This window comes from Poromitra crassiceps (assembly GCF_964638095.1).
Source record: "Poromitra crassiceps genome assembly, chromosome: 1".
In the NCBI taxonomy this organism is placed as follows: domain Eukaryota; kingdom Metazoa; phylum Chordata; class Actinopteri; order Beryciformes; family Melamphaidae; genus Poromitra; species Poromitra crassiceps.
The window spans coordinates 7426300-7453220 of NC_139623.1; the positions used below are offsets into that span (position 1 = coordinate 7426300).

Here is a 26921-nt window from a genome sequence, read left to right on the forward strand (position 1 = left end):
CGTGCCTTGCGCCTGCCTCGGGAAGATATCAACAGGGCTTTAGGCTGGTAAATGTGCTTTACGCTGAATGGGCGTGGCGCACTCCCTGAATGAGCGAGAATGGGCGTTTCGGCCTTAAATATCGGCCTAATGATATCTTCCCAACTGGTGTAAATTTAGCGCTTTGCGCTTTTGAAAACCAGGCCTATTCAGTGCGCTGGTTGCGCGGAGCACTCCTCTGGCTCTCCTCTGTCACCCTTCTCTGTGTCACTCCCTCTCTCTCCTCAGTCTGACAGGCACAATACAACTCTCTCTCTCTGACTCCCTCGCTCAGACAGACACAACACGTCCCATAGGAAAAAGAAGTTGTAAGTTCACTGCCTGTGTAATGTCCCAGCATGCATTGTGCTACTCCATTTCACTACTAAATAGCAACCAAATGAGCCGAAATAGATATAAAGGTAGTTCTAAATAATGTGTAATGGTAACACAACCTGCAATTGTAGAACATTTCAATATTGGACCAAATAAAACATCGAAATGAAAACACCACCCTATGTGAAACCTATATGTCATCCTGGGCCTATATATATCCCTTGTCGATTTAACGTGATTTAGATAAGTGACAGCGTAACGCGCTTCTACTGTCATGTCCTACTGTGATGTCCGCTCCAATAAATTGGCTCTACTTCACATTTTAGTTTTACAATAAAAACACATTTATGCAATGACTTTACATAATGTAGGCTATATTTATGTGTATCATCCTACCTGCAGCAGGGGAGAGAAAACGATATCTTTCTGGACAAACTTTCACTTTCAATAATAGCCTATATATGGAGACAGACAGACGGGATGAAGGGAGGGGGGGGGAGCAGAGCGCTTGGCTTTGTCTGGTTTTGCTGGACCACTGGAATTGGAGCTTAAAAGGCAAGCGTGTGATTTGTTTATTGCACTTATCCAATGAGCATGACGGTGCATAATTTTACGCTTAAAAGGCGTGGTTGTAATGTTTTAGGCTGCGTGTAGCGCCAACACCAAGATATCAAGTGCGCTGGTCCACGCCCACTGATCAGCGCTGCGCCAGGCACTCAGCCTAGTTTCTACGCCGATGCAAAGATAGGGGCCACAGTGTTTCTTATTCTGAATTGTGGTTTATGGTATATTTACAGAACGTTTATGGACAGTGAATTGAAGCATTGGAACAAATCCTCACTCTATGGCGGTACACCACAAATAGATTTTGATCGCCACAAAAATTGATTTTGACTGCCACATATTAATTTCAACTAGTTGACTGCAAACTCCTGCTTTAGGGCTTACAGTGTATATAGGTATTGTCTTGCCTGAACATCATTGCACAAAGTTAGGAAATTCCCCTTTTGTTATTGTATTATTTTACTTTTGTTTATGCCTACAAAGCAAATGTTACTTTGTACTTGATTTCTCCCCTGGAAGTGATTTTGGTATAGATGGGCCACCATTGTATTTAAGCAAGCAATATTCTACTGCCATTCTACCTGTATGCAGATAATATATATGGAGACAATTATTTTTTCATCATTGTAAAGGCACAGAACAGTAAAAAGGATATTATGTGTGTAGTTCTTTATAGATGTAGCCTCTTCATTTTGCTCTCAAAGTGCACCAGATTGATTCATCTTTACTTTAAAATGTACAAGATTTTCTCCCGGGGGGGGACATGCTCCCGGACCCCCCTAGGGGGGTCTGCGGTCTGCGATACTTTAATTGGGGGCTAGAGCTACCCCTAAAGGTCTGATCCTAAAACCGCCCCTGGCCTCAGCTGTGAGAAATGACCTTCTATAACAGAACACAGTAGTGAGCATTGATATAAACAGCCCCATAGCACTACTAAGTGACCATCACATATCTGTGGGGGGTCAACAGTTGCTGACCAGTACGAATGATTGAATGATTACTTGCCCTAAAGAGCACATCTTTCTCCTGAGCACCGGCCATTGCAAAGAATCAACAAACACACAGGCCCCCGCACAACGTATGATGATGGTCGCATCAAAGTAAAGAAAACACACACCGTGGAGTCTCAGTGAGGTGCTGGTGGCTGAGAAAAAATCCAGTGAAACATTTTTGTATAACAAACACTGCTGCTCTCTGCACCAATGTAAGACTACAGTTTGTTTTGGTTTCACTGGCCTTTTCCTTACCCCATGTACATGCTGTGTCATCTTTGTTCATGCCTGTCAATACAGGTAGATTGGTTTGCATTCATTAAAAGTGGCACCAGCATGATATCTGAAGATTCCCCCAAATCTAAGTTCAATTCCAAGTGTTTTGATGGTTTGTTCACATTCTTCACAATGATCTTAGCAAGCTTGTTCAATAGTTTACAGCAATTAGATTTCTAGATTACCCTTTGGAGCTCAAGGCAAAAGGCATCACACATGCCTGATGACAAATATGGAAAATGAACTTGTATAGCCACAGATCTATTGTACTTTTTAAAACTAATATTTTATTTTCTCCAGGAATCCACCCACAATAATTCATTCTTTTTCCTGAACCTAACCTGCCTGATCTGCAGGTATGCTCCATGAGGAAGTCATCACTAGTCTCCATTAAATAATTAATAATAATTACTTTTACTGCAGGGCAGGATTTTGCTTGTTAATTGTCCACTTTTGCTTGCCTGGGTCCAGAACTCCCAATCTGCCCACTCCACTTCAAAAACACAACAACTTGAAAGGAAGCAATTCCCATTGACACATGTTTACATGCAGGTGATGGGCAGTCATGTGACTAATCATATAGCGAGTTCCTATACAGATAATAGAACATTAACATTTCAACAACAAAATACTATAAAATGTTGAAAATACTGTAATATAAAGAGTTAATTTGCAAAAACAGATCTCCGTTTGTATTTTTTATGGTTTCAAATTAGATATTGATGTATTTATATTGTAATTCATTTATTTTTGGTATATTTTTTACTATCAATCACAACTAAAACATATTTATCTGGTAACTTTCACATAAATTACCTCAAAAATGTTTTGTATGTGCAGTCCAGGGTGTATCAAACAGGTGTTGTTTATTCATTTTAAGAATGGCGTTTACCTGTTTTTGCAAAACTTCATATATTGTAAGACAATAAGCCAGGGCTTTTAATGGACGACCATAGTAAAATCACTAAGCGACTGTATAGGCTGTTGACATACTGCCCAAATAAATTGTTAACGATTAGTCAATGAAAGTGCTGGTTTTACTTTTCAAGTCAAAGCTATTAAGCACTACAACCATCAGTGTATGCACATTGCCACACACACACACACACAGACACACACACGCACACGCGCACACACGCACACGCACACGCACACACACACACACACACACTTACACACACAGACTTTCAGCCACAACCCAGTGAACCTGCTTCGTTCATTAGCCCCACATGCAAAGCCCCTCCACCTCCACAGCCGCCCCGGGGCCAGTCTCCAGCCCCAGGCCCTCTGCCCCCACTAGTAATGATTTAATAATAGCAGTGTTGAAAATGTAGGTCTGACTGTTCCACCAAAGCCCACAGTACAAGCCTAATGGATACTGCCGTCTTGATCTGATTCGACTTGACAGTTGTAGATATTCATTATGCATGGAGGATTGTAATAGCTTTTATGGGTGGCGGTGTAACCCACTTAACAATGTCGTTCCTGGTTAACGGGCAGATGCGGGTGGCTCCCGCCAACCCAGAGGTCTGTGCGAGGCCACTGTTCTGTGTGTGTGTGAACATAGGTTTAGACAAGCACCCACTAATGGCCTTATTGTTATAAGTACATCACACCCACGGGAAGCTGGGGAGGGATGCAGACGAGTAGAGGAGCCATGCAGCCAGGACATGTATGATGAGGAGATGGTGGATGGATGCATGGGTGACCAGCCAGTCTGCTTTAGACACGTGCTGTCAGTGGAGGGCATTCCTCTGGATCATATGACTCATCCTCAGCTTGGTTAGATAAGCATCTGTACTGTAGCAACATATCCAGAGGTTAATGTATTTCCATTACAGAGGCCACTTAGGATAAGGGTTATGAACAAGTTGAAAGACAAAAGAGTGTATGGGTAATTATAGCAATGTGGCATGTTTGTGTAATGGGTTGGCAGTTGAACCTTTTTGCCTTTAGTTTACCTCAGGGGTTCCCAACCTTTTTTGGCTCGTGACCCCACTTTGACGTCACAAAGATCTAGGGCCCCGAGACATTCAAATTCCAGTACACCATCGATAATATCATCAGTGATGTCACATAGTATGCTTCTTTTTTCCTGCAGAATTCTGACTTTAATCTCAGAATTCTGACTTTATTCTCAGGATCCTGATTTAAAGTTATAATCTCAAAGATTTTAATCTAAATAAAATAAAAATAAGAGGGTCGCGACCCTAAGGTTGGAAACCACTGGCTCACCTTAACCTTACCTTAGCCCAGGCTCTTTGCCTTACCTTAAGCCAGCTTCTCCTTACCTTAACCCAGGCTCTTTGCTTCTCCCAGATGCCCCCAGTGTCAAAGCGGAGAAAGACCGTGTGCATGTGAACCTGGGGGAAACAGCGGACCTGATATGTGTGGCAGACGCCAACCCCATTACATCTGGCATGTTTTCCTGGCAGTGGCTGGTGAGATCTGCATGTAGACACACACACACACACACACACACACACACACACACACACACACACACACACACACACACACACACACACAGACACACACACAGACACACACACACACACACACAGACACACACACACACACACACACACACACACACACACACACACACACACAGAAACACGGTCTGGTCAGCCCCTGCATTGTATTTCCTTGATCTGGCTTTTTCTTTTTATTATTTTATCCGTTTTTACCGTTCATCACTCGTCCTTCTAAATGTACAGATGCACCATTTTTCACCGGCTCTAACTATCCCTCCACCCCACCTCTCCCTGTTCCACACTCAGCCCAAATCCAGAAAAATAGCTTTCATTACGGCCGCGCGACTAAAGGGCACATTCGTCACCGTGGCGACGGCGTGGTCTCTGCGTCTCAGCCTCTCTCCCACCCCCCCTGGCTGTGCTGTGTCCTGCACTCCATCTACATCCCCTCCTCCTCCTCCTCCTCTCTCTGCTCCTCTCCTCCTCCTTCCCCCCCTGGCTCTCCAACCCTTGCATTATCTCTCTCTATCCTCCTCCCCGACTGGCCCTGATGCGCCTCTCCTCTACTCTCACTCTCTGTCTTACCTGTCTTGCTCTCTCTCCGCTCTCCATGCAAGGCATCGCTCACTGCACACCGCCGCACACAACCCCTTCTCCAGCTCTCACCCAGGAGCAGGGGAGGGAGTGTATGGAGGGATAGGCGCTGTCCGCCTCTCATTGCCCCCTCACTCTGTCTTCCACAGGGGGAAGGGGAGGCGGAGATGGAGATGGGAGAGGAGACGCAAGAAGAGCAATCCGGCCTGCTGACCATCCGCGAGGCGACTCGGGCTCATGCCGGACGTTACCAGTGCACAGCCAGTAATGGCATAGCGCCCCCTGCCAGTGCAGATGTGCAACTGGTGGTGCACTGTGAGTTTACTAATAGGTTAAAGGTGGAAAGGGGGGGGAGGGAATTGTTTGTGGGATCATCATACGCATGGTTTTGCACCTGTCAGTGAATACACGTGTATGCATCTGTAAAGCATTGCATGTGTTTATGCATGGGTCACCTCCATGCCTGCTCTGCCTTGTGCAGTCCAACCAGAGCTTCAGAAGGGAGCCCAATGGAGGAAGGTGGCGAGTCGAGGGGATGGTGCCACTACAGCTGAGGTGGTGTGTCAGGCAGAGGGCGTCCCACGAGTCCACTTCTCCTGGGCCAAAAACGGCATGCCCATAGACTTTGCAAATCCCAGGTTGGAAAAACTGTAAAACTGTAATAATCATTCTTTCACCATTATCACTGGGGCTACTGTCAGCATTTGGTTGCATATTGATGAATCCTCACAATTAGATTAGGTTCTACCCTAATATTAGGCCTATACTAAATCCAGATTTAGTGCATTTTTATACTTTGCTTTTCACTATGCAAATACCTGTTTAATGCTTCTTTGATGTGTGAAATTGGGGGACTTAGTTCACACAGCAAACCTTTAGTGCTCGAATCAGATTTTTTGATCAGATCAGATTTTTTGTGTGGCTGTTGCCACAGACTTTTTAAAAGTGGCCCATATCAGACTCCAGTGTGAACAGATCACGGACCTGAATTGACCTGCATGTGCAGAACAACAACAATAACGTCACACGCAGCACACTGCTGTAGCCTGTACTACGAAGCTATCTTAACAGATCCGCGATGAGTCCCTTTGATCTGGTTTGACTGAACAGGATCAAAGCTATCTAGTTAACCGATACTACGACGCTGGTTTTCTACTCGATAACTGAAGCTGGCTTTATCTGGGATCTGCCTGTGCACGCGCACGTTTTTCGCTCGTGCACAGGCGCGCGTCCACGCGAAAGAGGTGCGCTAGCCAATCACATTATGAACAGCTGAGTTGATCCACGCCCACACCCATTTCTACACCCATTTCCTCATTCAATGAAAGCGCAGTGCGTGATCAGAGTTTTAGCGGATATTTAATGTAACCTATGTCAGAATGAAAATCCGCGTTGGATATAGTCTGCTGAAGGACTGCTAAAGCTGCCGCTTGTATTCACATCAGTCATTTGATTTACTTTGATCAGCGATTTCTGTCCCCTAAATGTGTAATCTCAGCCTATAAATTTCCACAATCTGTAAACCTATTTAGACCATAGATTTAGAAACGCATGCTCAATGAATAATGATCTCTATCACTCATTATGTGTGTAGTTGCACTGATCGAATAATTAATATATAAAATAATGATAATGCTGATGCCTAATATAAAAGAGAAAACTGCTGAACTGAATTGAGACGATGTGGGCATAGTTTTCATTGATAAAAACTAGCCTATTTTTGCTCATATATTGGCATACAGCCTACAGGACACAGTTCCAGCTGAAACATGCAAGAATTGCCTGCATATTTAGTAGCCTATTGGGGCTATCCCATATTTATCCCATATCTATATTATATGTATAGGCTTTTCTGGCATGTAGGAGAATATCACCCTCACTCCATTTGAGGCTCCGTGTATGATATGCGCTGCGTGATTAATAGTGATCATATTTCTCCACGCATCGTTGAGCTGTTAAGACATAAAGTGGTAAGTAGGCTTAATTTAATTATGTAGCCTACAGAGCCACAAATGTTTTTCTTGTTACATTCTCAGTTGATTGCAATCTATTTTTCATATGGCGATCTTATATGAACGGTGAGTGACTCCAGAGAGCCGATTATATGGGTCTGTCATGGATTTTGATCTTATCCTCTGAAGCTAACCTGGTCGCGACCAGGTTAGCTTTGCAGCGTCAGTTGCCATGGTGATTGAAAGTTAACTTGCTTTGTAGTACGGCTAAACCAGGTTTAAACTCAAACTTACTCGGATAAGGCATTAAACTAGCTTCGTAGTACAGGCTACTGTTCTACGTAAACCCGGAAGAAGACAGCAGTAAACATGGCGGTAGCTGATGATGTTGTTTCATCTGTTGTTTAGGGTTTAATTTACAAGTTATTCTGCAGTGGAAGCCAGCGAAGACGGGAGCAGATGATAGCGAGGAAGAGGAGAAAGAGAGCCAAACTTTTAATAATGGCTTTCTGTGGAGAAATAGCTGCTACTTCTTGCTAATACTTATAAGGTCTAAAACCTCACTGTCCCTCCACTGATTAGCTCCCTCGCAGCTGTCCTCCATGTTTGTAATCACAATCACAAGTCCTCCCTCCTCCTGCCAGCGCAGAATAGTGACGAATGTCGCTCTGGAATGACGTAAAAGTCACATTGAAGCATTAAGTCAGATATGGGCCAGATGTCTGTTCACACTGGAGTCACATTCCAAAACATCAAATTCGAATCTGATGTTTTTCCACATTTGAAAGTAGCCCAGGTCGTCTTTAAAAAAGTCACTTTCAATGTGACTTGTAGGCCTACTGTTCACACAGTCATGAAAAAGACTGACCGGAGTCACTTAGAGGGGAAAAGATTAGATTCAAGCACTAAGGATGGCTGTGTGAACATAGCCTTAGTGCAATCTGCAGGACATCACAATCCCTGCTGTCTGCTTGCTAAGGACTTATCTCTTTGCGTGTGTGTGCGTGTGTGTGTGTGTGTGTGTGTGTGTGTGTGTGTGTGTGTGCGTGTGTGTGTGTGTGTGTGCGTGTGTGAGTGTGTGCGCGCACGCGCGTGTGTGTGTGTGTGTGTGTGTGTGTGTGTGTGCGTGCACGCACGTGTGTGCATGTGTGTATGCTGTAGGTATGAGGAGCGGACTGTGCGGGAGGGCTCCTTTCACACCAGCACAGTGGTAGTGGTGAATGTGAGCGCTGCGCTGGACTACGCTGTCTTTACCTGCACCGCCCACAACTCCCTGGGGGAAGACACTCTAGACATCCAGCTTGTCAGCACAAGTAGGCTATGTCTGTGTGCATTGTGTGATTGATTGATTGATTTTATTTGACAGATTTAAAAACATAGATGATATAGCCCTTAAGTCGCAAACACACATAGTACAATTATTGTGGAATTAACCCTTGGTCCCCCAAGTTCTTTTTTTGTTTGTTGCTCTAGTTGCTCCTGTCACATTTGTACTCGCTGTGGTCTCATTTTCCACTGCATATATAGGTCCTGCACCTATATGGAAACAGCACCATGGCTAGAAGTAGAACTGAAAAATATCTTGCAGTGCAGTATAAGTTATATGTCATAAATCATAAGGGAGGGGGGAGGGTTTGGGGGAAGCATAGGTTGAATTTCTTTGATAATTAATTTTACCCAAATTTAAAAAGGATGGAATCTATACATTTTCCAAGTGCCCACAAGTGTTACAAATATTGGGGGGAGGGGCACCACACTGCTCGTGGACGGGCTTGGGGTCAATAAAGTCAAAAAGACGTATTTCCTTTGTGGCCCTCATACAAAGAGTGAGTGTCTTTCCATCCAAAACACATATTAAAGGTCCCAATTCGTGCAGCTGTAACCTCTTAAAAACGTGTGTCTCTGGTCCATAAAACATGATTCTGGATTAATCTGTTGAAAATATAGCAAACCCGTTTGTTGTGACGGAGTTCTCACTTCCTCATCTGGTCGCTTCCCAAGAACGGCCTGTTTCTATAATATATTCAGAACTAACAGTTCCCATTGGCCGCTGAGGGAGAGCCCGCCCCAGGCTCCCAGCGGCCAATCAGATTAGCGTCTGTGGACCAGCACGCTAGGTTGCGAGTTATCGTTAACTAAACGGTACTACGCTAAAGAGGACATCTCAAAATGCCTACACTTACCGAATGCACCTCTGCAGTTGCTGGATCACGTACAGTTGGCGTCGCTCCAGCTAGAAGTGTTAATTTTGTGGCTATAGCCTAAATGGTGCAGGTAGCTTGTGTGAGAGAGACCCGCGCAGTATGCAGGAGGAAGCTAGTGACGTCCCGATTCCCCCAGATTCCCCTCTGGGCAAACGAAGCGTTTGGGGGTGTGGCTTGGAGGAGACTGCAGAGGGACGCTGGATAGGGACAAATCCAACTGTGGCAGTTCTGAGCGTGTGACCACTCATTACAGGGAGGGCTGACAGCAGTATATATGCATTTACAAGTAAAAACAGCTTTTGCACGGAATGGGACCTTTAAATGAATGGCAAATCAAAACACATATTAAATGAATGGCAAATCAAAACTCATATTAAATGAATGGCAAATCAAAACACATATTAAATAAATGGCAAATCAAAACACATATTAAATAAATGGCAAATCAAAACACATATTAAATAAATGGCAAATCAAAACACATTAAATGAATGGCAAATCAAAACACATATTAAATGAATGGCAAATGACCAAAGTTAAAGGTCACATAACTTTGATTTGATTTGATTGATTTATTTAGACGGGACAATGCAAAATTAATGAACACAATAACCATGGAACAGATAAAAACATCTGGAACATAATAAAAGTGTAAAAATCGCCGGATTTAGCACAAGGCTAGTTTCCATCCGTTGTCCCCGAAACATAAAACACAAAAACATAAAAACAGAATATATAAAACAACAAAACATAGGCATCAAAGTGCTTTACACCCGTAAAACAAGTATACATGTGCAAAACAGCAAAACACAAGCAGCAGTAATACACTCAAAAAACACAACAGTATACATTAAAAAGAAGAAAATAAAAAAATAAAAAAATAAAAAAAAGTTCAGAAATTGACCTTTTTACCTGTGGCCACAAGACTGGTGGCTTTTCAGCCATTCCTTCAGTGAACCCTTAAAAGTGGCAAGTGAGGGACTTCCCCTTATGGGGCCTGGCAGACTGTTCCACGTTTGGCTGCCTTTAACTGAGAGGACGTTCTGACCAAACGTGGTCAGTCTGCGCTGGACCTTGCAGTCGCCTCTAGTTTCAGACCTGGTGCCAAGTCCACTAGTTCTGTTTCATCTGTTTAACATCCAGGAGCACAAATTTCCTTTTGGCCTTAATTTGGCAGCGAGCATCTCAAAATGGTGGTGTCTGTCGTGTAGAGAGAGATGGTGTCTGTCGTGTAGATAGAGATGGTGTCTGTGGTGTAGATAGAGATGGTGTCTGTGGTGTAGATAGAGATGGTGTCTGTGGTGTAGATAGAGATGGTGTCTGTGGTGTAGATAGAGATGGTGTCTGTGGTGTAGATAGAGATGGTGTCTGTGGTGTAGATAGAGATGGTGTCTGTGGTGTAGATAGAGATGGTGTCTGTCGTGTAGATAGAGATGGTGTCTGTCGTGTAGATAGAGATGGTGTCTGTGGTGTAGATAGAGATGGTGTCTGTGGTGTAGATAGAGATGGTGTCTGTGGTGTAGATAGAGATGGTGTCTGTCGTGTAGATAGAGATGGTGTCTGTGGTGTAGATAGAGATGGTGTCTGTGGTGTAGATAGAGATGGTGTCTGTGGTGTAGATAGAGATGGTGTCTGTGGTGTAGATAGAGATGGTGTCTGTGGTGTAGAGAGAGATGGTGTCTGTCGTGTAGATAGAGATGGTGTCTGTGGTGTAGATAGAGATGGTGTCTGTGGTGTAGATAGAGATGGTGTCTGTCGTGTAGATAGAGATGGTGTCTGTCGTGTAGAGAGAGATGGTGTCTGTCGTGTAGATAGAGATGGTGTCTGTGGTGTAGATAGAGATGGTGTCTGTCGTGTAGATAGAGATGGTGTCTGTCGTGTAGATAGAGATGGTGTCTGTGGTGTAGATAGAGATGGTGTCTGTGGTGTAGATAGAGATGGTGTCTGTCGTGTAGATAGAGATGGTGTCTGTCATGTAGATAGAGATGGTGTCTGTGGTGTAGATAGAGATGGTGTCTGTGGTGTAGATAGAGATGGTGTCTGTCGTGTAGATAGAGATGGTGTCTGTCGTGTAGATAGAGATGGTGTCTGTTGTGTAGAGAGAGATGGTGTCTGTGGTGTAGATAGAGATGGTGTCTGTCGTGTAGAGAGAGATGGTGTCTGTCGTGTAGATAGAGATGGTGTCTGTCGTGTAGATAGAGATGGTGTCTGTGGTGTAGATAGAGATGGTGTCTGTGGTGTAGAGAGAGATGGTGTCTGTGGTGTAGATAGAGATGGTGTCTGTCGTGTAGATAGAGATGGTGTCTGTCGTGTAGATAGAGATGGTGTCTGTGGTGTAGAGAGAGATGGTGTCTGTCGTGTAGATAGAGATGGTGTCTGTCGTGTAGATAGAGATGGTGTCTGTCGTGTAGATAGAGATGGTGTCTGTGGTGTAGATAGAGATGGTGTCTGTGGTGTAGATAGAGATGGTGTCTGTGGTGTAGATAGAGATGGTGTCTGTGGTGTAGATAGAGATGGTGTCTGTGGTGTAGATAGAGATGGTGTCTGTGGTGTAGATAGAGATGGTGTCTGTGGTGTAGATAGAGATGGTGTCTGTGGTGTAGATAGAGATGGTGTCTGTGGTGTAGATAGAGATGGGAGTTCTGCGGTGGGCCAATAAGCCAAGCCAGTGTTGGAGAGTAGAAATCAGGTGCTCTTCAAGGATGGGGCAAACAGGAATAAAGATCAAAAGGCAGCGACTGTGCAGCTCAATTACCAAAGGAAGTCCACATGTTGCAGGTGGCAGTCAAAAACAGCATCCGAGGCACTGTGATATATAAAAAAAAATCCTTTAATTGAACATGAATACATAGTATTGTTGTTGTGTCTGTATTTCCTTGCTTTTCCAGCGCCGTTACAATAGTGTCTGTGTATAGTTACAACAGTGTCTGTGTATAGGCCCTTGAGCATGCTGAATTGTCTCTGCCGGAGAGAGTCGGTCCTCCCGAGCGTCAACCCTTTAGGGAACTTATTCCATTGCCATATCTCGAGCTTATTATTGAGCCTATAGCACTACTTCTCTTCTTCTCTCTCAGATAATGCTGCAGCGATACGTTTCCCTCTCCCAGCATGCCTCCAAGGTTAGCAGTGTATCCACCACCATCAACACAAAGTCCCCCTCTCAGCAAAGCCATCATTTGGACACATTTTAATGTTGACCATAAAAGGCGTAAAATACAACACCCTTGTTTTCCCCCCACTCAGTTTTTTTTGGGCGCTGTGAATATTCATAATTAATCTGACACAGCGATAATACATTTGATATGCTTGCTTATCATTTGAGCGCCTGAGAGGAAGAGAGACTTCTTTCCATCGCCTGGTGCTTTTTTACATTTTGAAGGAGCCAGAGAGCCAAATGAGGCTGACCTCTTTGCCCTGGCATCTTATGAGTGGAGCTGACTGTGGGAATTATTTACTCTGCAAACGGAGCTGCAGCCTGCAGACAGAGACGAGTGGAGCATCCCCCTCATATGTTGCTGCTGCTCCATCTCTCCTCCTCCTCCTCCTCCTCCTCCTCCTCCTCCTCCTCCTCCTCCTCCTCCTCCTCCTCCTCCTCTCCTTGCCTATCTCTCCCCCGCCCTCTGCCCCCAAAACCACCCCTCGTTTTCCCGCATCCTCCAAATGCAAAATAAGCCACTTTCTCCTCCCTCACTCCCCTGACTGAAGGGGCCTGTGTCAGACTGAAGGCCTTGTTAGCCTGGTTGATCTTTGTCCACGAATTGGATCATAATCGTGCAGCTGCATCCTTCAGAGCAAGACCTTGGTTGGATAAATTGAACAAATCAGCCACTTTGTTCTGAGAGGGATGGGCTTTTAGCTCTGCTCGTGTTTCCCCTCCTTCACTCATTCACACAGTGCTGACCCCTAGCTGCCACAGCGTCTGCTAAATGACATCATGTCATGTCATGTAGGCTAATGTCATGTACTAGATAATGTGTAGAAAAGCATCATTAGGGGATAAGGAGAGCTGCACTGTTCAAAAATGCAAAGTTGCTGCTGTCAAAAAGGTGCTCTTTGGAAAACAGGGTAAATAAATCATGATGAGAATTGGCAGTATGGTCTGGAAATGATACAACAGATACAGTGTGGAAAAACAAAGTGCCGTTCTCAAAAAAACTAACATGATGCCTTCATTGAGATGATTCACAGTGACATCTTTAGATCTGCATGCCTTGACCAGGGGGACATGTGTCAACTGAGCAAAGCAGCAAACACCCAGTCAGCAATCAATTACTGCAACCACTGTGACAGTAGCTGTGTTTCCATTACAGTTTTTCGCAAAAGAATTGCGATATTTCTACAACTTCGACAATGTACAATTGCGACTTGTAGGCGTTTCCATTGAAGTTGCGTTTGAGTGATTCCCCGTTGCAGCAGCTGCCACAGTGATTACGCACGGGGATCTGCCCCATATCCCGTCCCCTGCATGCTCAAATCCAACCAATGGTCAATGCAAATCCCAACATGAAGTTACAATGCATATAAACGAGCCTGATTATCAATTCAAAAGAAAATGAGTCGCAAAATGTTGCTGGCTGCGTGAATGCAGTCAGCGCGACAGGCAGAGGAAAAAAGGTAGCCTAATAGCCTACAACTGGTCCGATTTAGAGATGGAGGGGGGAAAAGGCTGATTTGGTTCTATAATTGCACCTGAAACGTGTGCAATGTATTAGCCTACTCACAGTCACTGTATTCACTTCAGACAGCACCACCGCACCAGTGTGTGCTTTTCATCCTCTCATCTCGCCGCTGTGCCAAATGCGCGCACACAGGCAGCCTGCTGTCACCATGGACCGATTTCTGCCATTAAACATTATCTAATTTGCCCGGCTACGCTTTTGCATAACACTCGTCTTTCTGCTAGGTAGCGTTGCTTCAAAGTTTTCCACTTGCTGCGGAGGTTTTGACACGGCTATCGAACCTTACTTACCAAACTTATTTTCCGCTCCTTTTCCAAGGGATAATATGGGTCACATGACGTGCAAATGCGAAAAATGTGTTTCCATTACACTTTTGCGATAAACTTCTATATCGACACGTCTGAAAAACCACCTCATGAGAGCGAAAAAACTTTTTGCGATATTTGGGAGGTTTTTCGAAATTCACGTGTTTCCATTACCCAATTTCTATTGCGATATTTAGATTTTGCGCATTTCTGAGGGTAATGGAAACACAACTAGTGACAGCATGGATTTTTATAGTATGAAAAAGTCCAGTCAGCAATATCACAGGAGACATACAAAGCCAAGTAATCAGTGATTGCTTGTTTTACTGCCTCACCGTCTACCTGTCTTGCTGTCTTCTCTTTCTGCTCCTCTTGGACGGCATCACTCACTGTATGGGGGGAAGCGACTGTCCTCTCATTTCCCCTAACGACCCCTACACACCACAGTGACCTTATTCCCTCTAACGACCCCTACACACCACAGCGACCTTATTCCCTCTAACGACCCCTACACACCACAGCGACCTTATTCCCTCTAACGACCCTACACACCACAGCGACCTTATTCCCCCTAACGACCCCTACACACCACAGTGACCTTATTCCCCCTAACGACCCCTACACACCACAGTGACCTTATTCCCTCTAACGACCCCTACACACCACAGTGACCTTATTCCCTCTAACGACCCCTACACACCACAGTGACCTTATTCCCTCTAACGACCCCTACACACCACAGTGACCTTATTCCCTCTAACGACCCCTACACACCACAGTGACCTTATTCCCTCTAACGGCCCCTACACACCACAGCGACCTTATTCCCCCTAACGGCCCCTACACACCACAGCGACCTTATTCCCTCTAACGACCCCTACACACCACAGCGACCTTATTCCCCCTAACGACCCCTACACACCACAGTGACCTTATTCCCCCTAACGACCCCTACACACCACAGTGACCTTATTCCCTCTAACGACCCCTACACACCACAGTGACCTTATTCCCTCTAACGACCCCTACACACCACAGTGACCTTATTCCCTCTAACGACCCCTACACACCACAGTGACCTTATTCCCTCTAACGGCCCCTACACACCACAGTGACCTTATTCCCTCTAACGACCCCTACACACCACAGTGACCTTATTCCCTCTAACGGCCCCTACACACCACAGTGACCTTATTCCCCCTAACGACCCCTACACACCACAGTGACCTTATTCCCTCTAACGACCCCTACACACCACAGTGACCTTATTCCCTCTAACGGCCCCTACACACCACAGTGACCTTATTCCCCCTAACGACCCCTACACACCACAGTGACCTTATTCCCTCTAACGACCCCTACACACCACAGTGACCTTATTCCCTCTAACGGCCCCTACACACCACAGTGACCTTATTCCCCCTAACGACCCCTACACACCACAGTGACCTTATTCCCTCTAACGACCCCTACACACCACAGTGACCTTATTCCCTCTAACGGCCCCTACACACCACAGTGACCTTATTCCCTCTAACGGCCCCTACACACCACAGTGACCTTATTCCCTCTAACGACCCCTACACACCACAGTGACCTTATTCCCCCTAACGACCCCTACACACCACAGTGACCTTATTCCCTCTAACGACCCCTACACACCACAGTGACCTTATTCCCTCTAACGACCCCTACACACCACAGTGACCTTATTCCCTCTAACGGCCCCTACACACCACAGTGACCTTATTCCCCCTAACGACCCCTACACACCACAGTGACCTTATTCCCTCTAACGACCCCTACACACCACAGTGACCTTATTCCCTCTAACGACCCCTACACACCACAGTGACCTTATTCCCCCTAACGGCCCCTACACACCACAGTGACCTTATTCCCTCTAACGGCCCCTACACACCACAGTGACCTTATTCCCTCTAACGGCCCCTACACACCACAGTGACCTTATTCCCTCTAACGACCCCTACACACCACAGTGACCTTATTCCCCCTAACGACCCCTACACACCACAGTGACCTTATTCCCCCTAACGGCCCCTACACACCACAGTGACCTTATTCCCTCTAACGGCCCCTACACACCACAGTGACCTTATTCCCTCTAACGACCCCTACACACCACAGTGACCTTATTCCCTCTAACGACCCCTACACACCACAGTGACCTTATTCCCTCTAACGACCCCTACACACCACAGTGACCTTATTCCCTCTAACGGCCCCTACACACCACAGTGACCTTATTCCCTCTAACGACCCCTACACACCACAGTGACCTTATTCCCCCTAACGACCCCTACACACCACAGTGACCTTATTCCCCCTAACGGCCCCTACACACCACAGTGACCTTATTCCCTCTAACGACCCCTACACACCACAGTGACCTTATTCCCTCTAACGGCCCCTACACACCACAGTGACCTTATTCCCTCTAACGACCCCTACACACCACAGTGACCTTATTCCCTCTAACGACCCCTACACACCACAGTGACCTTATTCCCCCTAACGGCCCCTACACACCACAGTGACCTTATTCCCTCTAACGGCCCCTACACACCACAGTGACCTTATTCCCCCTAACGACCCCTACACACCACAGTGACCTTATTCCCCCTAACGACCCCTACACACCACAGTGACCTTATTCCCCCTAACGGCCCCTACACACCACAGTGACCTTATTCCCCCTAACGGCCCCTACACACCACAGTGACCTTATTCCCCCTAACGGCCCCTACACACCACAGTGACCTTATTCCCCCTAACGACCCCTACACACCACAGTGACCTTATTCCCCCTAACGACCCCTACACACCACAGTGACCTTATTCCCCCTAACGGCCCCTACACACCACAGTGACCTTATTCCCCCTAACGGCCCCTACACACCACAGTGACCTTATTCCCCCTAACGACCCCTACACACCACAGTGACCTTATTCCCCCTAACGGCCCCTACACACCACAGTGACCTTATTCCCTCTAACGACCCCTACACACCACAGTGACCTTATTCCCTCTAACGACCCCTACACACCACAGTGACCTTATTCCCCCTAACGACCCCTACACACCACAGTGACCTTATTCCCTCTAACGACCCCTACACACCACAGTGACCTTATTCCCTCTAACGGCCCCTACACACCACAGTGACCTTATTCCCCCTAACGACCCCTACACACCACAGTGACCTTATTCCCTCTAACGGCTCCTACACACCACAGTGACCTTATTCCCTCTAACGACCCCTACACACCACAGTGACCTTATTCCCTCTAACGACCCCTACACACCACAGTGACCTTATTCCCCCTAACGACCCATACACACCACAGTGACCTTATTCCTCCTAACGACCCCTACACACCACAGTGACCTTATTCCCCCTAACGGCCCCTACACACCACAGTGGCGGTATTCCCTCTAACGGCCCCTACACACCACAGTGACCTTATTCCCTCTAACGACCCCTACACACCACAGTGACCTTATTCCCTCTAACGGCCCCTACACACCACAGTGACCTTATTCCCTCTAACGACCCCTACACACCACAGTGACCTTATTCCCCCTAACGACCCCTACACACCACAGTGACCTTATTCCCCCTAACGGCCCCTACACACCACAGTGACCTTATTCCCCCTAACGACCCCTACACACCACAGTGACCTTATTCCTCCTAACGACCCCTACACACCACAGTGACCTTATTCCTCCTAACGACCCCTACACACCACAGTGACCTTATTCCCCCTAACGGCCCCTACACACCACAGTGACCTTATTCCCTCTAACGACCCCTACACACCACAGTGACCTTATTCCCTCTAACGACCCCTACACACCACAGTGACCTTATTCCCTCTAACGACCCCTACACACCACAGTGACCTTATTCCCTCTAACGGCCCCTACACACCACAGTGACCTTATTCCCTCTAACGGCCCCTACACACCACAGTGACCTTATTCCCTCTAACGGCCCCTACACACCACAGTGACCTTATTCCCTCTAACGACCCCTACACACCACAGTGACCTTATTCCCTCTAACGACCCCTACACACCACAGTGACCTTATTCCCCCTAACGACCCCTACACACCACAGTGACCTTATTCCCCCTAACGGCCCCTACACACCACAGTGACCTTATTCCCTCTAACGACCCCTACACACCACAGTGACCTTATTCCCTCTAACGACCCCTACACACCACAGTGACCTTATTCCCCCTAACGACCCCTACACACCACAGTGACCTTATTCCCTCTAACGACCCCTACACTCCACAGTGACCTTATTCCCTCTAACGGCCCCTACACACCACAGTGACCTTATTCCCCCTAACGACCCCTACACACCACAGTGACCTTATTCCCTCTAACGGCCCCTACACACCACAGTGACCTTATTCCCTCTAACGACCCCTACACACCACAGTGGCGGTATTCCCTCTAACGGCCCCTACACACCACAGTGACCTTATTCCCTCTAACGACCCCTACACACCACAGTGACCTTATTCCCCCTAACGACCCCTACACACCACAGTGACCTTATTCCTCCTAACGACCCCTACACACCACAGTGACCTTATTCCTCGTAACGACCCCTACACACCACAGTGACCTTATTCCCCCTAACGGCCCCTACACACCACAGTGGCGGTATTCCCTCTAACGGCCCCTACACACCACAGTGACCTTATTCCCTCTAACGGCCCCTACACACCACAGTGACCTTATTCCCTCTAACGACCCCTACACACCACAGTGACCTTATTCCCCCTAACGACCCCTACACACCACAGTGACCTTATTCCCCCTAACGGCCCCTACACACCACAGTGACCTTATTCCCTCTAACGACCCCTACACACCACAGTGACCTTATTCCCCCTAACGACCCCTACACACCACAGTGACCTTATTCCTCCTAACGACCCCTACACACCACAGTGACCTTATTCCTCCTAACGACCCCTACACACCACAGTGACCTTATTCCCCCTAACGGCCCCTACACACCACAGTGACCTTATTCCCTCTAACGACCCCTACACACCACAGTGACCTTATTCCCTCTAACGACCCCTACACACCACAGTGACCTTATTCCCTCTAACGACCCCTACACACCACAGTGACCTTATTCCCTCTAACGGCCCCTACACACCACAGTGACCTTATTCCCCCTAACGACCCCTACACACCACAGTGACCTTATTCCCTCTAACGGCCCCTACACACCACAGTGACCTTATTCCCTCTAACGACCCCTACACACCACAGTGACCTTATTCCCTCTAACGGCCCCTACACACCACAGTGACCTTATTCCCTCTAACGGCCCCTACACACCACAGTGACCTTATTCCCTCTAACGACCCCTACACACCACAGTGACCTTATTCCCTCTAACGGCCCCTACACACCACAGTGACCTTATTCCCCCTAACGACCCCTACACACCACAGTGACCTTATTCCCTCTAACGACCCCTACACACCACAGTGACCTTATTCCCTCTAACGGCCCCTACACACCACAGTGACCTTATTCCCCCTAACGACCCCTACACACCACAGTGACCTTATTCCCTCTAACGACCCCTACACACCACAGTGACCTTATTCCCTCTAACGACCCCTACACACCACAGTGACCTTATTCCCTCTAACGGCCCCTACACACCACAGTGACCTTATTCCCCCTAACGACCCCTACACACCACAGTGACCTTATTCCCTCTAACGATCCCTACACACCACAGTGACCTTATTCCCCCTAACGACCCCTACACACCACAGTGACCTTATTCCCTCTAACGGCCCCTACACACCACAGTGACCTTATTCCCCCTAACGGCCCCTACACACCACAGTGACCTTATTCCCTCTAACGGCCCCTACACACCACAGTGACCTTATTCCCTCTAACGGCCCCTACACACCACAGTGACCTTATTCCCTCTAACGACCCCTACACACCACAGTGACCTTATTCCCTCTAACGGCCCCTACACACCACAGTGACCTTATTCCCCCTAACGACCCCTACACACCACAGTGACCTTATTCCCCCTAACGACCCCTACACACCACAGTGACCTTATTCCCCCTAACGACCCCTACACACCACAGTGACCTTATTCCCTCTAACGGCCCCTACACACCACAGTGACCTTATTCCCTCTAACGACCCCTTCACACCACAGTGACCTTATTCCCTCTAACGACCCCTACACACCACAGTGACCTTATTCCCCCTAACGGCCCCTACACACCACAGTGACCTTATTCCCTCTAACGACCCCTACACACCACAGTGACCTTATTCCCCCTAACGGCCCCTACACACCACAGTGACCTTATTCCCTCTAACGACCCCTTCACACCACAGTGACCTTATTCCCTCTAACGACCCCTACACACCACAGTGACCTTATTCCCCCTAACGGCCCCTACACACCACAGTGACCTTATTCCCCCTAACGGCCCCTACACACCACAGTGACCTTATTCCCTCTAACGACCCCTTCACACCACAGTGACCTTATTCCCTCTAACGACCCCTACACACCACAGTGACCTTATTCCCTCTAACGACCCCTACACACCACAGTGACCTTATTCCTCCTAACGACCCCTACACACCACAGTGACCTTATTCCCTCTAACGACCCCTACACACCACAGTGACCTTATTCCTCCTAACGACCCCTACACACCACAGTGACCTTATTCCTCCTAACGACCCCTACACACCACAGTGACCTTATTCCCTCTAACGATCCCTACACACCACAGTGACCTTATTCCCTCTAACGGCCCCTACACACCACAGTGACCTTATTCCCTCTAACGGCCCCTACACACCACAGTGACCTTATTCCCCCTAACGACCCCTACACACCACAGTGACCTTATTCCCTCTAACGACCCCTACACACCACAGTGACGGTATTCCCTCTAACGGCCCCTACACACCACAGTGACCTTATTCCCTCTAACGACCCCTACACACCACAGTGACCTTATTCCCTCTAACGACCCCTACACACCACAGTGACCTTATTCCCTCTAACGACCCCTACACACCACAGTGACCTTATTCCCCCTAACGACCCCTACACACCACAGTGACCTTATTCCCTCTAACGGCCCCTACACACCACAGTGACCTTATTCCCTCTAACGACCCCTACACACCACAGTGACCTTATTCCTCCTAACGACCCCTACACACCACAGTGACCTTATTCCTCCTAACGACCCCTACACACCACAGTGACCTTATTCCCCCTAACGACCCCTACACACCACAGTGACCTTATTCCCTCTAACGACCCCTACACACCACAGTGACCTTATTCCCTCTAACGACCCCTACACACCACAGTGACCTTATTCCCTCTAACGACCCCTACACACCACAGTGACCTTATTCCCTCTAACGACCCCTACACACCACAGTGACCTTATTCCCCCTAACGACCCCTACACACCACAGTGACCTTATTCCCTCTAACGACCCCTACACACCACAGTGACCTTATTCCCTCTAACGACCCCTACACACCACAGTGACCTTATTCCCCCTAACGGCCCCTACACACCACAGTGACCTTATTCCCTCTAACGACCCCTACACACCACAGTGACCTTATTCCCTCTAACGACCCCTACACACCACAGTGACCTTATTCCCTCTAACGACCCCTACACACCACAGTGACCTTATTCCCTCTAACGACCCCTACACACCACAGTGACCTTATTCCCTCTAACGACCCCTACACACCACAGTGACCTTATTCCCCCTAACGGCCCCTACACACCACAGCGACGGTATTCTCACGTACTATTTGCGTAGCTGCTTGCTTGTTGCTGCAGCTTGATTTGCTGACTTGCTGTCTTTCCCTCTTGGATTGGTCGATTTCAAATTAGCCCCTCCTCTCATCGCTTTCCTCCGCCGTCAGGTATCCCAGCATGCTTTGCAAGGCGATGAGCGGCGTATTCAATACAAAATGAATGGGCAGCCGCATCTACATGCTGTGCTGTGTGGGGGCTGTAACGGTCCCTGCACAGAGTGAAGATATTTACATGTATTCACTAATCAGATCAGTAATCTAATCAGAAGGTCGTGGTTCGATCCCCGGCGCCAGTCCGCATGTCGAAGTGTCCTTGGGCAAGACACTGTACCCCAAATTGCTCCCGATGGCTGTGCCAGCACCCTGCGTGGCAGCTTGCCGCCTTCGGTGTGTGAATGGGTCAATGTAGGCACACTGTAAAGCGCTTTGAATAAAAGCATTATATAAATGCAGTCCATTTACCATTTACCATTCACGTAGCTGCTTGCTTGGTGCTGCAGCTTGATTGGCTGTCTTGCTGTCTTTCCGTTTTGAATTGGTCGATTTCAAATTGGCTCCTCCTCTTGTCGCTGTCGTGCGCCGCCAGGTATCCCATTCCCAGCATGCTTTGCAAGGCGATGAGCAACCTATCCAATACAAAATGAATGGGCAGCAGCGACTCCCAACACCTACACGTGAATAAATTTGCTGATTTGCTTTACTTTTTATTTTGTTTTTGTTTTTTATGCATTTTATTGATTTTGCTTTTATATATTTTACATAGCGTCTTTTATTATGTTTACTCATTTTATTGATTTAATCTGATTTTATTGATTTATTGTTTTTAGCTGATTGCTCTTCAGTACTCTGTACAGCACTTTGGTCCTCCTCTGGTTGTTTTAAAGCGCTTTATAAATAAAGTTGGATTGATTGGATTGTCATTGTCATGTGCCGCCAGGTATCGCAGCATGCTTTGCAAGGCGGTGAGCGACGCATCCAATACAAAATGAATGGGCAGCAGCGACTCCCAGCGTCTAGGGGGCTGTAACTCGGTCCTCTATGGAGTCCCGGATCTGCCGTATCAACAAATAAATGAATAAATGTATAAATGAGCAGATAAATACATATATATGTATCATAAATATATGTAGAAATAAATGTAGATGACATAAATGTATATATATGTGTATTTTCCTATTTTTGTACGTTTTATATATTTATTTAATGATTTATAGGTGTATTTATACATTTATACATTTATTTATACATTTATACATTTATTTATACATTTATACATTTATACATTTATTTATACATTTATTTATACATTTATACATTTATTTATACATTTATACATTTATTTATGGCATTTATTTATGTGTGTTTTATTTTATTTATGTCTGTTTTATTTACCTCCCATTTATTTATGTGCCTTGTATTTAGTGATGTCTCCTTTGTATTTAGTGATGCGTCCTTGCTTCCTTTCCTTTTCTGTATGCATTTCTGCCTACTCAATGCAAATTAGGGGGGCGGCCCGTGCATTTATGCCTGCTGCTCAATGCAGATTAGGGGGCTGGCCGTCATGGGCTCAAGTCTTTGCCTATTGGCTCGAATGCACATTGTCCTATCTGCTCCAAACTTGTCATGCATGATAAGTGTCCATGCCTGAAGATATCTGCACATCAATATCCATTTACACTCATAGCGCCACCTACTGGCAACAGGAAATGACATGTTTTACACTTACATGAACTGCTCAGAGTGGGTTGAACACATCCACCTCGGATGTGGTCAGAAAATCCTTTACCACCCAATGCAGCTTCATTTTGACGATTATGAGTGCTCATTGACTGGCGTGGGCGTGGCGCCATGGCGAATGTTGATGTTTCGCCATCACACAGGAAGTTGGAGTAACTTCATTGTAGATTGTCCAATCTGCTCCAAACTTGTCATGCATGATAACTGTACATGCCTGAACACATCTAGATGTCAATATCCATTTATAGTCATAGCGCCCCCTACTGGCAACACAGAAAGTGCCATGGGACTACAGGTGGAAACTAGCCCTTGGGCTAAAACCTGGCATATTTACTGTACGGCTGTACTGTCCATTAATGTGCAATGTCCCATCTTCTAAATAAATAAATGAAATGAAATGAAAGTGCTTTGTAACTTGGCCCTACATGCTCACACGTGCACCAAACTTCACATGTTTGATGAGCATCCCAGCCTGAAGACATCTAGATGACGATTTCGAGTGATAGGCAGAGCACCCCCTACTGGCCACGCAGAAAGCGGTTTGTAACTCGGCCGTACATGGTCACACCCGCAACAAACTTCACATGTTTCATGAGCATCCCAGACTTCACACATGTACATGCCAATATAGCATTATAGGCAGAGCGCCTCCTACTGGCAACACATGAAGTTGATTGTAACTCAACTGAACGTTGTCCTATCTGCTCCAAACTTGTCGTGCATGATAAGTGTCCATGCCTGAAGATATCTGCAGATCAATATTCAGTGATAGTTACAGCGCCACCTACTGGCAAAAGGAAATGACACAAGTTTTACACGTACATGAACTGCTCATAGTGGGTTGACCACATCCACCTCAGATGTGGTCAGAAAAGCCTCAAGCTCTCGATTAACCTTCATTGTGAGGATTATGGGTAAGACATTGATATGTCAATATCCATTTATAGTCATAGCACCCCCTACTGCCAACACATAAATCATTTTGTAACTCGGCAGTACATGGTCCCCCGCGCACCAAAATACACATGTTTGATGACCATCCCAGCCTGAAGACATCTAGATGAACATTTTGAGTGATAGGCAGAGCGCCCCCTTCTGGCCACACAGGGAGTTGGAGTAACTCCATTGTAGATTGTCCAATCTGCTCCAAACTTGTCATGCATGATCAGTGTACATACCTGAAGACATCTAGATGTCAACATCCATTTATAGTCATAGCGCCCCCTACTGCCAACACAGACAGTGGTTTGTAACCCGGCCCTACATGCTCACACGCGCACCAAACGTCACATGTTTGATGAACATCCCAGCCTGAAGACATCTATAGGACCATTTGGAGTTAGTGGCATCCCAGACATCCCAGACTCCATGTGAAGTCTGGGATGCTCATGAAACATGTGAAGTTTGTTGCGGGTGTGACCATGTACGGCCGAGTTACAAACCGCTTTCTGCGTGGCCAGTAGGGGGTGCTCTGCCTATCACTCGAAATCGTCATCTAGATGTCTTCAGGCTGGGATGCTCATCAAACATGTGAAGTTTGGTGCACGTGTGAGCATGTAGGGCCAAGTTACAAAGCACTTTCTGTGTTGCCAGTAGGGGGCGCTATGACTATAAATGGATATTGACATCTAGATGTGTTCAGGCATGTACAGTTATCATGCATGACAAGTTTGGAGCAGATTGGACAATCTACAATGAAGTTACTCCAACTTCCTGTGTGATGGCGAAACATCAACATTCGCCATGGCGCCACGCCCACGCCAGTCAATGAGCACTCATAATCGTCAAAATGAAGCTGCATTGGGTGGTAAAGGATTTTCTGACCACATCCGAGGTGGATGTGTTCAACCCACTCTGAGCAGTTCATGTAAGTGTAAAACATGTCATTTCCTGTTGCCAGTAGGTGGCGCTATGAGTGTAAATGGATATTGATGTGCAGATATCTTCAGGCATGGACACTTATCATGCATGACAAGTTTGGAGCAGATAGGACAATGTGCATTCGAGCCAATAGGCAAAGACTTGAGCCCATGACGGCCAGCCCCCTAATCTGCATTGAGCAGCAGGCATAAATGCACGGGCCGCCCCCCTAATTTGCATTGAGTAGGCAGAAATGCATACAGAAAAGGAAAGGAAGCAAGGACGCATCACTAAATACAAAGGAGACATCACTAAATACAAGGCACATAAATAAATGGGAGGTAAATAAAACAGACATAAATAAAATAAAACACACATAAATAAATGCCATAAATAAATGTATAAATGTATAAATAAATGTATAAATGTATAAATAAATGTATAAATGTATAAAAAAATGTATAAATGTATAAATGTATAAATAAATGTATAAATGTATAAATAAATGTATAAATGTATAAATAAATGTATAAATGTATAAATAAATGTATAAATGTATAAATACACCTATAAATCATTAAATAAATATATAAAACGTACAAAAATAGGAAAATACACATATATATACATTTATGTCATCTACATTTATTTCTACATATATTTATGATACATATATATGTATTTATCTGCTCATTTATACATTTATTCATTTATTTGTTGATACGGCAGATCCGGGACTCCATAGTCCTCCACAGGGAGAGGGGAGATGTAATCATGTAATTATGCTTATGTCTCCTCCTTGATTACATTGCATTCAGTTGTTGTTTTTAGCTGTCATTAGCAGTTATTTCCAATTTTCTTTATTAAATGTTGCACATTTTAAATGTATCAACAACGAGCCCGCTGTAGAACTAGGAATGTGTCCTCTGAAGCAAAAAAATAAATGTGTGTTGAGCGTCAGTGACATAATTAGGCTGACTCTCACAAACAGACACTCACAGATCAGACGTTTTACT

At 46.2% G+C, this 26921-nt stretch overlaps 1 protein-coding gene across 1 annotated transcript in view; it reads left to right on the plus strand.

Moving 5' to 3' along the window:
• The window catches only part of nphs1 (NPHS1 adhesion molecule, nephrin), a gene marked incomplete at its 3' end in the record, with an annotated part of 130702 nt that overhangs the window by 71149 nt on the left and 32632 nt on the right, over positions 1 to 26921 (plus strand). The window contains 4 exon segments of the mRNA XM_083648232.1: positions 4506 to 4627; positions 5413 to 5572; positions 5739 to 5895; positions 8371 to 8522. Of these exon segments, the coding sequence (XP_083504358.1) occupies positions 4506 to 4627; positions 5413 to 5572; positions 5739 to 5895; positions 8371 to 8522 (591 nt within the window).